Source organism: Phaenicophaeus curvirostris, chromosome 7 (genome assembly GCF_032191515.1).
Source record: "Phaenicophaeus curvirostris isolate KB17595 chromosome 7, BPBGC_Pcur_1.0, whole genome shotgun sequence".
In the NCBI taxonomy this organism is placed as follows: domain Eukaryota; kingdom Metazoa; phylum Chordata; class Aves; order Cuculiformes; family Cuculidae; genus Phaenicophaeus; species Phaenicophaeus curvirostris.
Genome location: NC_091398.1, coordinates 4,867,163 through 4,880,130, shown reverse-complemented (window position 1 = coordinate 4,880,130; position 12,968 = coordinate 4,867,163). Strand labels below are relative to the sequence as shown.

Below are 12,968 nucleotides of genomic sequence, written 5' to 3'. Positions count from 1 at the left end.
TTCCAAAATGACAAGAAATGTGAGTTTTAATCTTCACGTAATTTGACATTGGCAACCTCTTGCTCAACTTAATCTTGCTCACAGCCTTAAGTGCCAGATGACTGTCAGTAAATTGTTGATGTGACTACATTAACTTTTCGAGTGCAACTATAAAGTATTATTTTTTCCCCCCACATTTACTTATGGATGCTTAAATGCATATTTTGCATTTAGTTTTCCTTAAAATTTAAACTGAAATAGAAAAGCATGTGGCATGTTCCTTATAATAGGAAAAAAGTTATTTTTTTGGTGGTTACTGATGTTGATTAATCTGGCATGCTCTTCTAGTGATGTTCGATACATCAGTGCTTTTCCTGCCTGTGGCTAGCATTGATTGTCACACCTTCTCCGTCCGTCCCCACTCATGAGAAAGGAAACAAAAACCCTCAAACCAGAGCACTTTATTTTTGTTATGGAGCATAAACTGTAGCCTGAGAGGATAATGTGAATGGTGGCTGTTCTCTTTATCAGGTCTTGAAGCGCATGGTGGGGAGGCGCTCACTCTCGGGCACAGGCTTCCCCACTTCTGGCTGTTAAACCCCACAGAAAATTGGTACTTACCGAGTAAGGAAAGCAGATACCCAGAACTGGGTGGATACAGCACTTAGGAGTCTATAAAATATATCCCATTCTCTGTGTCTGTATCGGTATCTGTCAGAATGGAAGGGTTAATATTTTATTCAAGGTGGTGGCAACCCTGTACAAAGTGACTTCTTCATAAGGAAAGCTCTCCCGTCATCTCATTTGTATAAAAAGAGTTTAATCTTTCAAAGGGTTTTTTTGTCTGTTTGTGCTGAGAGATGGCTTTACTCTTAAATGTTTGCACTTTGGAACGAGCTTTCCTGTGATGTTTCCTGGCAGGTCAGTCACTAGTTTGAGACAGAGGATCAGCTGTGATTGTTTTTCTCAGTATCTCAGGAATAAATGCGATTTGTGCTCTTAAAATGCTTAAATAGTAGCCGAGACATCAACACACCGGCTGCATTCAGCAGCAGGACAAATGTTCTGGTGGTAGCTGATAAAAGTAGAGGAGCTGCGTTGGCTGTGAGGATGCCTGTATCGATTGAGGAGAGATGTACCTCGATGAGCTATAATTGCAAGGAGAAAGGTACGTGAGCTGGATTCGCACAATATCCCACAGGACTTTATGAACTTTGTAAAATACAATCATGCTTACAGAGAATAATGTAAATATTAAAAGTTATAATACATAAATATAAGTAATGTAAGTTGAGTGACACATTCTCAAGTAAACATACAGGCAAGACATAATGCTGTAAGAGTGAAATATGGCACTATGAACTCTTCTAATTCAAATAATATGTTTAAAGGTGTATTAAGCCAAATGGATTCCATTTTTAAGGACCTTAAGCAGGCAATCAGTAAACTTCCCAAGTCAGAACACTTGTATTTCATCTTTTTGTTTCAATTCATATAATTAGATTCATTATAATTCTAATACAATTCAAATTCATATCATATAGATTTTATATAACTCATATAATTAGATTCATTATAATTCTAATATAATTCGAATTCATATAATATAGATTTTAAATTTAGATAAACTTTAGCAAAGTTTTAAACATGAAGCTGGGAAAAGGGAAAGTTAATGCATAGATACCATTGGAGTAGTTCCCGATTTCAGAATTGCTTTTCCTGCCCGTACTTTGGTAGTTCAAATAGATGGTCATAATAATTAGATTTCTCGTTTCATGTACGTCCAGAAGCACACTGCTTTGTTTTGCCAGGATCTAGACCAAGTGTGTGCAAGAAACACACGCAACTCTTTTATTTCTTCGGTTTAATGAAGTTTCTATTCCAATTAACACGAGAGCGGTTGTCTCATCAAGCATGTCTCTTTGCAGGCTCGGTTTCTTTCCAGTCCAGATCACAGAGCGTGGGGGACAGGGATGTTGTGTATACGTTACCTATGGAATCCAACACTTCAAAGCTTCTTCACAGCATATACAGTTCAAGGAGTGAAAGAAGCTTCTGTGTTAAATCCGATACGCGACTCCTTCACAACCTGCCGATTGTTGGGGGGACAGCTGAAGCACAGAGAGCTGCCCTTCCCGCAGGTGGAAGAGCATCTCCTTTCAAGTCTCTGGGCCCTTCATTTGTTGCAGCCGGTATCATCCCTTAATTCAGCGATGGTGTGGGCCACCCACGGGCTGGGTCGATGAGGAGTATCCAGTTCACAAGTCGCTCTAGGCGAGTGGCTTTTCTGATGCGTGGATTTTGTGAGGGCAAGAGAAAGGCCCTGACAGGTTATCTAAACCCCTCAGAAGGACTGGTCAGAGCTTGAAAGAGGGCTTGATTAAATTTAGAAATTAATGACAGCGTGTCATCTGACACCTGTAAAAGCAAAAACGCAGCTTTGTGTCTAGATCTTTACTTTTCAGCTATAGGTTTTTGCAATGGGAAAATGTTTGAGCTTGTCTTTGTTTAAGAGCGTTTTTGCAATGGGATAATGTTTGAGCTTGTCTTTGTTTAAGAGCATTTTTGCTGTTGCTTCTGTTATTTCTTTGAACAGGCCTTATGAGGAACAGCTGAGAGAGCTGGGGTTGTTTAGCCTGGAGAAGAGGAGGCTGAGGGGAGACCTCATTGCTCTCTACAACTACCTGAAAGGAGGTTGTGGAGAGGAGGGTGCTGGCCTCTTCTCCCAAGTGACAGGGGACAGGACAAGAGGGAATGGCCTAAAGCTCCACCAGGGGAGGTTCAGGCTGAACATTAGGAAAAAATATTTCATGCAAAGGGTCATTGGGCCCTGGCAGAGGCTGCCCAGGGAGGTGGTTGAGTCCCCTTCCCTGGAGGGGTTTAAGGGATGGGTGGACGAGGTGCTGAGGGGCATGGTTTAGTGTTTGATAGGAATGGTTGGACTCGATGATCCGGTGAGTCTTTTCCAACCTGGTTATTCTATGATTCCTTTCTGACACTGGTGCTCGTGGCATACGTTCCCAGGGAAGCCTCAGCATTTTCCTACCTGGTATGCTGCAATTAACTGTTCAGCTTTAATTGTAAAATGTTAATAGTGAAAGCCTTTCGATTTTTCCAAAACACTGATATAAGGGCTCGCCGCTGAAGTCTTGTAGACTGACAGCAGAGAGTTTCCTAACCTCTTCTCAATTACCAGTGAGTGGATTTGATGCTTGAAGTTATCCACAGGTTATACAGACTGAAGGTTAAAGTACAAGAGCAGAGAGACAAGAGATGTGGCTTTCTTTCTGGCTCTGAGCATTTCTTTGAAGAGAGTCAGTTCTTTCTTTCTGTCTTATTTTGCCCATCTTGAAATACAAGGTAAATATTTTAGTAGGAAATGATTCAGTAAGGCATGGGTTCATTATTTTTCTGAGTGCTTTAAGACATCAAGGCTGTATTTCAAAGCAAAATATTGTTAAATGAGGGGTTTTTTGTAATTAGAAGACAATGCTGATCGTTAGATCAAGGTGGAGCTCTGACCCCTCTATGTAAACTTGAGCAGAATTTATTATGCATATCATTTTGAACAAAGGTTTAAAATAGTGTTTCTCCCACAATGTTTTTTGTACTTGATCGTGGTGAAGCTTGTTATCCAAGATGTGTTCTTTTAGTGGTGGTCCAAGTGTTTGTTTTTCTCCAGATCACTATTACTTGGGATGGTCTTGATGGGATCGCTAGGTCCTGCGTGCCAAAGTTGGTAACTACTCGTGAGGTGTCTGGTTATCTAGCTGGCTTTGAAGTGGCAGAGAGGCTACCAACCCATGACCTGGAATCAAGCCAGTGTCCCTGCCCATGGTAGAGGGATTGGAACTGGATGATCTTTAAGGTCTCTTCCACCCCAAACCATCCCACGATTCTACAATATTGAAATACTGCCTTGAAACCATTCCACAGCTGTACAGTTTGTCTTCAAAAGGACCACCCATCTTCTTTCTCCCTCATGGGCTGCCTAAGAACTAGTTACCTAGAATTAATCCCCATAATTAGCTGCCTTTTGTAATACTCCTCATCTCTCCGTTTTGTATACAGTTGATGGCCAGGAGGAGCAGTGCCTGTAGCATCATACACCAAATGTGTAGCAATTCAGGGTGACACCATGCAAGAACTGCATCTCGTCAACAGATCTTATGCTGCCCAGTGAAAACGTTGTTGCCAGAAGAATTAGAGATGTCCCTTGTACATCTAGACTCTAGATCTTTTCCGTGGGAACCATGAAGTTAGTTTGCCTTGGGATGTGGTGGCATCCTGCAACATCTAAGACTCGCATCTCTTTCTAGTTTGTTGTCCTTATGTATTCAAACAACTTGTCACGCTTGATCTTTCCACAGGGCATGTTCAGCGTACAGTACAAAGGAGGCGAATGCAAAGATGCAAACTGTGTTAACTCAGGGAGGAGTTTATAATGTCTCTGCCCCTGATCTAAACCTGCTTTAGGCAAGACGTGCAGAGGAGAGATTAGCATCTCATGCTCTTTCTTCATGTTCTGAGTTCATGGTCCTCTAAAACACAGCCAGTCTATACTGCTCGTGCCTGTCACCTTTATCGGCAGCACAGGAGGACCACTTAGGAATAAATGTTTCCTCTGCTTGTGTCAGATAGTAAATTCCTTCAAGAGATGGCTTTGAAAGGGAGTTAACAGGATACGGTTGCTTCTTTTCTTGTGAGCAGCACTTCGATTTCTAGAGAACTTGATGGTGTTTTGCTGGCACTGCGACACATTTCTCCTTAGGAGGGGAGATGTAGTGAGCAATTTCCTTCTGTGGAGGGTTTTTTAAATGCTATATTGCATTTTTGCTTTCATGCTTCCTTTACCATGGCTGAACGTTACGTGTTAATCATAGAATCGTAGAATAACCAGGTTGGAAGAGACCCACCAGGTCATCGAGTCCAACCATTCCTATCAATCACTAAACCATGTCCCTCAGCACCTCGTCCACCCGTCCCTTAAACACCTCCAGGGAAGGTGAATCAACCCCCTCCCTGGGCAGCCTCTAACAGTGCCCAATGACCCTTTCTGTGAAAATTTTTTTCCTAATGTTCAGCCTAAATGAGCTGGAGGTAACTTTGCCTTTTCTTTAGGTAAGGGAGATTGTAACAAGGGCCTTCCTATCTCTGAAATTCTTGGACCTGATCCTTCCGATACCCGTGCCTCACTGCCGTGAGACCAGCTGGCTCTCACAAGTCTGTGGATGATGTCCCTCGCCTGTCACAAAGGGGCTTATTTGGCTGCCGAGTGGAAACGATCCTGTGGTCCCAAACATGCCTTCAGGTCTGCCTTGCTCCAGGCGTGCTACAACCCAGACCCTCCAAAAGCAGGGAGAGGGTTTTTTTTTTGTCAAGAAGGAAGCTTCGTTTTTCTTATTTAATTGAGATTGCTGTTAGAGGAGAGGAGGCAGTGACTTGGGCATTCGGTGGGGCTCTCTGCCTGTGACAGGATAGCTTTGTGATTTACAGGCTCTAGGCACAAGGCTGGAAAAATGGTAGACGCCGTGGAAAGAGAATACTCCTGAGGCTCTTTCATCTCCATCCCCCAGTTCTGCTCAGAGCTTCTTTTTAATTTCATTCAGTACAGCAGGTTAATTTAAGCCCTCGATAGCTTGAGCATCCAAGCTGAATTCAGCCAAACGATGACCGGATGCGCCTGTTCCTACCAAAGGTGTGAGCTCCATGTACTTGGAAAATATTTGCCTTTTTTATTCTGTGATCTCGTGCCACCCCTTCTCCCCGACTCCCAGTATTTATTGTCATCCACAGACTTCTGCCAAGCTGCAGTTCTGACAGGATTTGAATGTCAGTCCTGTACATCCAGCCTTCTGCAGTCATTGTGCAATTGCAGCATCCCTTTAACTTCGGTTTGAGGCCGAGGAGGAATATAAAGAACTTGATAGAACATTTATGGTAATAGCTGTAAAGGGAAGCTGTAGAGCATTGGATTTCACAGCCAGAAAAATCTCAGCTCAGGGAAATGGGTCTGAAATACAACTACAGATGGTTTTAGTCTATTGCTTCCCCTGTTTAAATAAAAGGATTGCTTTTTTCGCCTCTATTTAAAACACACGTGTAGAAGATGAAAGTGTCCAGCTATTTTTTTATTATTCAGTCCACCAGCTACCGACATCCTTGCCTTATTTCATTTCAACACTAATGGCATAGTCAAAGTTCTGAAACACCCTCTTTGGATTCAGCCTTCCTTGGGTCGCGGCAAAGATTCCTGCTGCAGGCAGAGCTGTTGCTGTTGTTTTCGTCATCAGCGCTTTCTTTTTCCCCTTGAACCTGGCGCTCTTAATTGTGTTGCTGCTTCTGCTCTTTAATTGATCCCATTCACCAGTCCCACTTTTGTAACGTCTGACTCCTTGTCACTTCGGCAAATCAAAAACCCAAATTAATCAATCTCCAGCCACTTGAGAATAAGGCCGCGTTGGGGAGCTGGACCTGACAAAAAAGTCTAATTTCACTTTGAAAGCCTGTTGGAAAAATTTAACAAGAAGATGCAAGAAAAATGTAAACCAGATAAAGCTCGACTTTGGTCTGTGGAGAATAGCATCACCTGTTGAGTTTGTTTCAAGTTTTTGTAAATAGGTGATTTGACAAAAATATGAAATAAATCAAAAGGCATGAAGATAGAAGAGGTCAGAATATTCTTGTTTCCACTGCAAATGGTTACCCAGGAGAGAGGGTTGTGTGTGTATGAGAGAGAATAGGAGCCATGGGCCAAAGATGAAGCTCTGCTCTCAGATTTTTGTAGCTCAGCTTTTGTGCTGTGCTATTCCGGTACCTTACATGTTGCCTCTTTTCCTCATGCTTTTTGCACCCCTGGGCCTTTTCCCTTGGCCGGGGGGACTTGCGCCTGCTTATTGGCCCTCGTGTTCTTCACATCCTTGGTTCCTGTCTTCTACAGCTCAGCTGTGCGAGCACCGCAAGTGGTGAAGGAGAAATGGCTTCAATCCAAACCCAAGATGCTCTCTGAGCAGATGCTTGGGAGTTTGGGATTCAGGTCAGTTGTGTCTCATTCTAGGAGCACCAGGCTGGGTTTGAATTGAATTTCTTACCCTTTCCAAATCTGGGGAGGGGGGGCATCTCATGACGTCCTTAGGGGGTGTAGATGGAGTTGTCTTTGAGATTTGTTTCTGGAGCACATGTGGCTTGCAAATAATAAGAGATAAGAAGTGGGACTGATGCAGAATGTTAGGTTTTACAAACATCATGTAATGCTGCAAGAGGATATCAAACATAAGGGTTTCAAATGGCAAATAAAGCACAGTACAGCAGCACAGCCCTTGAGGACTGGTTGGTTTCTTTTTTCATTTGATGTTCCGTCTTATCGTTCTGGGTTGTAGTGGTAGGCAACATACTTATTCCCTTCCAACTTTCATTTCTCCTACAGGATTTGTCATAACTGAAAGGAATTTCTCTTATGCCTGTAATAATAAAATGCATCTAGGATAGAGCCCGGCATGGGACCCAATTTATGGAATAACGGCTGCATTGGTTTCTGTTTTATTTGTGTTTGTAATTTCTAGCAGACAAGGGTCAGACTTGGAACAAGCAGAATCTTTGTCTTTTCCCATGTGTCAAGCACCTAGAGAGAAAAAAATCACTGTGCTAACAACAGAGTGGTGGGGGTTTTTAATAGCCCATCTCTTGATAACTTACGGGGTTTGGTTATCAAGTGTCACTTGTTGCTCCTGGGCATGGAGTGAGATACTGTGTGGTTTTAAATGGCCTCAAATAACTTGCCTAGATGTAAACTTGCCCTCAACGTACTCTGAATTGAATACATTTTCTGGAACGTACTGTGTCATACGGCTTTCGGTAGACGCTCTCCTATGCCTTGGTATAAGCTAGGCATTATTTCGTGATACTGTGAAGCTAGAAAGTCACCTTTTGATGAGAAACGTGGTATGGAAAGTCACCAAACATGCGTGTGAAATTCACGCTGTCCTCCTTATCACATCATGAGTGTGCGGAGGTAAACTGCAAGGACATAGCTCCTGTCAGCTCTCAGAGGAGTTAATAATTGCACTGGGGAGAGGAGGGCAGGGAGGGGAGGGCTGGCTGTTTGCCAGGAGAGAGCATGGGCATCTCTAGGTCACTTCTGTAGGTTGCAGGCAGGAGCAGGCGCAGGCTGGAGCACGGTGATGCTCCGTTTTGGAGGGGAAGACATTTTTCAGCAGCTGATTGTGACGCATCACTTCAGAAACGTGGCCCAGCAGTTGCAGAACCAGGGATGTGGCGGTCAGGACAACCCCAGCTGCGTGGCAAAGGGAGAGTTTTGTCCTTAATGTTGTAGAATATAGATATACACCCTGCAAGTGATGACCGTCATCAAGGAAAGCTGCACGTACAGTCCATCAAAACCTGCAAAGCTAATGATGGGCTGGGCAGATAATCGTGGGAGAGTTAATTGTAAGGTTCGATATGGCATCTTGTCAGCAGAGATAAGTTGTCACGTTTTCCACTTGAGCTGAAACTAAATGATTGTAAAATAAGTTATGAGTGTCCTTGGGCCTGTCTGCCAGAATGATGGCTAAGAATACATTCCTGGCCCATCAGTCTCAAGCAGCCCGCTTGATATTTATGCGAACTGAATGTTATTTTATTCCCCCTCTAGTCATGCTTGTCATCTTCCCGAGTGAAAAGTGAAACTGCTTCTTTGACTCATACTTCAAGTATTGAAGCTCGGAGAGGCTGCAGATTGTTATTATTATTACTAGTATTATATATTTTTTCGGGTGTGCGTTGAACATTGATGCCCGATTGGGAAGAACTAATGGCTGACATTGAACGCGCGGGATGGCTGCAAAACAGCCCATCCCAACCTAGTGAAACGCATCTTATGAGTTCCAGTGCCTCTGTCAAAGCTGGTTTAGATGTGGAGTAATGAGGCGCTTGCTTTTTTAATTTGGCGTGCCTTTTGCCTTGCCTCTTTTTTTTTTTTCTATTTTTTTTTAACTATATTTAATAGTGTCGGCAATGTTCATCTGTTCTCAGGCATGGTAATTGATACCAAATAAAATGCATTATTTGTATTCAGTCAGGAGTATGAAATTGCATTCAGCGGGCTGGAGCCTGAACTCATTTACAGTTTTCTGAAGCCCGGGCTTTCAGGAGCCCTCTTTTCAATTTGAAGAATACCTTGTCAGGCAAGAGAAGTAGTGGGAAATGGGAAAGCACAGCGTGCAAGCCTAGTGCCTTTTGATTGCTCATATTTTAAACCAGGAGAATGTTAAATAACTTCCATCTTCAAAGGGTGGTCTCTGAAACTGGGAATACGGGGCATTAATACACCAACAATATCAACTCGGTACCCGTTTACGAGTGACTCGCATTTCTTTTCTGGTTGAGGGGGAGGGAAAGCTTCAGGCTCTTCACTTCAGAGCTGTTTGACCCAAGGACGGCAGGTTATTACCAGGAAAGGGCTGCGAATCACAAGGATTTACCAGGGGAGGTTAATTCTTCAGCTCTCTGAGGCTGGTAGTCAGACTGTACGTCTGTAAGCATCTTCATTTTTCAGAGCTCACGAGCAGGTTTTGTTGATGCAATTTATAGCCTAGAAATTATACTGAGCCCCAGTGAGCCTGTGGATTTACCTTAGCATCTTTTAACAAGGAAAAAGAAAGCTGTATCCTCTGGGTCTGTGTCAGGGTGGCTTTTTTTTACCATGTTATGGGTTTGGGGCATCATGGTTGGCATCAGTGTTGCATGTGACAATGAACGCAACCCTGGTACACGAGCACTTCGACACCTGTCTTGGAATCAGGAATATTTGGAAACAAGATTTTGGTAAGGCCTGGGGAAGGATGATAGAGCTGTTTTTTCCCAGGTTCTTTTTTGTCCTCCCCTTGAGTGAAATGGGATAATTCTTCTTAAAGCAAAAGCTGAGAATGAGGTCTCTCTGCGTGCTTTCTGAGGGGACACGGGGAATCATTGGGAGAAGTTGTGTTAGACATTAGGCTTCCTGGCTCGTGTGCTCACTGGGATTTTTCCTTGATTATTATGAATTTTCTGGAGTTTTGCAAGCAAACGAAAATCAGTGAGACTGATTTGTGGTACCCTTTGGCAGAACTTAGAGCCGCAGCTGGGTCCCTTCCTTGCAGTTCCTGGCTTCGAAGCTGACTTGCTCAACACAGCAATTTCCCGTCTCTTTGCTGTAACAGAAGGTATTTTGTGTGACTTATCTCCTTACATACCCGACATATGAAGCCTTCTCAAGTCTCAAATCGGGGTCAGTATTTAGGACTAGCAGTGACCAGCTTCCGCCTGCGATCGTGCCTTTGGATTATGGAATCATGGAATCATTTAGGTTGGAAAAGACCTTTAAGATCATCAAGTCCAACCCTTAAGCTAACACTGTCAGTATTGCCAGCGTCTTCTTTTGCGTCTTCTCATCTTTCAGTGCCAAGGAGCAAAAGGTATCCATGTCCCAGGAACATGCTGAGCACTGGCATGGATTCTCATCAGGGTTTGCTACCTCTTCACCTGGAGAGACATCAGACCCTTGCCAGGCACACTGAGCGTTCCTGCACCACATACTTCAAATCTGCTATACAGTAAATATATTCCCATGATTCCCTTTGTGGTTAAGTACTTGATGATTGGTTTCAAAATAGTGCATATAGGAAAAAGAAGAAAAATCCCTAATATAAAGCATAAGTTTGATTTGGTCTCTATTGCCAGGCAATTAGCTACATAATTTATCCGCCACTAATAACTTGCAGCACAACTGCGTTTAGCGAGTAATTAGTAAATAAACTTTAATAGCAAAAAACAAAATAAGAGTGGCATTTTTTTGTCAAATATGTAGTTGCATGGCAATTTAATTACTCAAAAATAAATCAAAAGTTACTTTTCTAAATAGTCTTTGACTTGACATTTTTCTAACATCCAAATTCACTTTCTTAAGTGAAATCCGAGTATCGCACTTAAGTGCAATCTGGTATCTACCCAAGGTTCTGGGAACAGCTTCGCTTTAAATAGCAGCAAGCACTTCAAGAAGAGTGTGGGATGTTATGTTAAATTTCATCATTAAGAACAGAACTGAACCATCAAAATAGAAATGCTTTTAGCACTAATCGTAGCCAAAAGATTGGTTGTAGTTCAGCCTAAATTATATTACCAGCCTCGGGGAACAATACTGGATTAAGGTTACTTCGGTGTTTGTTATGCAAAAGGACCCAGTTGGAGACTGGAATTTCAAGTATGTCTTCGTTCCCTAAACTTTTGTTAAATATTGCTATTAAGACGTTTCTTGACTGCTGAAGAGGAAAACTACTCAAAGAGAAGGTGTTCTTGTATTACCAGCAGTTGTGTGGACCCAGGAAGGGACTTTGGGTCTCGCCTTACAAAAGAGGGGGTCATAGACCTTAGTTTTGGTTTGGTTGACCAAGTTTACTGGTAGGAGAGCGGAGAAAATTACTCTGTCATTAATTCTTAGAATTGTTGTACGTTATGCGTATATAGGCGTTGGAACTGGGTGGTCTTTAAGGTCCCATGCAACCCAAAGCATTCTATGATTCTGTGGTTCTGTGATAGCTAATACAGTGGGAAACCAAACTGATGAACATGAGTTTATTGTTTTTGATTGGGAGCAGACACTGACTGAGCCGTTGTCGCACAATATTAAATTGTACTGGACAGTCACATCTCATTTTCCCACCTTTATTGCCATTATCACCTTTTCTATGTGTGTCTGTCTCTAATATTAATGAAGGCAGATAGCATCCAGAGGACTTTGAGGTTCCATTGTGTATTAAAATGTCCTAGTGTTACAGGACTTAATTTGAGAATCAGTAAGAACTTTGTAAGAAACAGCGCTTGGAAGCAATAAAGTGATTTCCCATTGTTTTTTGTGTGTTCCAGCTGGCCTGCTTCTAAAATTGATGCAGAGTCCTGTTGATTTAATAGGACTTGAATCAGAACTTAAGCCAAATTGCTTTTTCTGTACCTTTTTGAAACACTAATGGATATTTTTAGGAAGCTCTCCTGTAGCCTTTGGAAGTCAGTGACCTCAAGAAGTCAGCTGTTAACAGACAGCAGGGGTTATATCTTGGATTCTAGAAATCATTAGCTGAAATTATGCAATATTTTTAGTTTTCCTTCTTTTTTTTTTTTTTTACCCCTAAACTGCAGATACTGGGTTAGGAGATTCTGTCTGTTCAAGCCCAAGTGTATCCAGTACGACGAGCCCCAAACTCGATCCACCTCCTTCACCTCACGCCAACAGAAAGAAGCACCGCAGGAAGAAAAGCACGAGCAATTTCAAAGCCGATGGTATCTCGGGCACAGCTGAAGGTAAGTTGACTCCGTGGTGGAAGTCTGAATTTTTAAAATATCATTCCAAAGAACGCTGTTAAGTACAACTCAACTACACATTTGCTCAACTCAATATACTCATGTACTCAACTATACGTACGTGCTTTGCATACAGAAAGTAAAGAGAGTAGGGAAATCAAAGACTGATCTTTTAACGATGAAGTGAAATAATCGGAGGCATCATGATGGTGAATTCAGTTGTCTGAAAATGTTTTGAACCGATTTTTTAATCAATAAAAACATGTACCCAAGCTAATATGGAGCATTGTTAGCCGTAAAGGTAAGGAAAAGGCAGACTTGTGAAGTTAAAAAGAAAGAAAAAGTCAGGTTCAATCAATAACCCATACTTCACATTAGAACTTGTGTATTTCTTCAGTAGTATTAAATCTTACTCTTAAACTCATCCTGGGCTCTAGAATCGCCAATGCTTCTGATGCCTGTTATTGTTTGAATATTCAGCTGCTCATGGAAAGATTGTGTTATTTGAGGATAAAAAGGAAAAGGGGAGAGTTTAAATGTTTGGGTTCTTTTTTAAGAACCAGAAAGCAAAAGCCAAAAAGAACTTCTTTTTTCCCTTAGGTTAGCTTACTATTTCCAACGTGAACATTGCTATAGCTGTTCAATGCCCTTCTGAA

General features: G+C 42.2%; 1 protein-coding gene across 6 annotated transcripts in view; it reads left to right on the top strand.

Moving 5' to 3' along the window:
• AGAP1 (ArfGAP with GTPase domain, ankyrin repeat and PH domain 1) overlaps positions 1–12,968 on the top strand; it is a 398,119-nt gene that overhangs the window by 285,465 nt on the left and 99,686 nt on the right. For all 6 annotated transcript variants that reach the window (XM_069860665.1, XM_069860667.1, XM_069860666.1 and 3 more), the window contains one exon: positions 12,151–12,312. In XM_069860665.1, the coding sequence (XP_069716766.1) occupies positions 12,151–12,312 (162 nt within the window). The remainder of the gene's footprint in view (positions 1–12,150; positions 12,313–12,968) is intronic.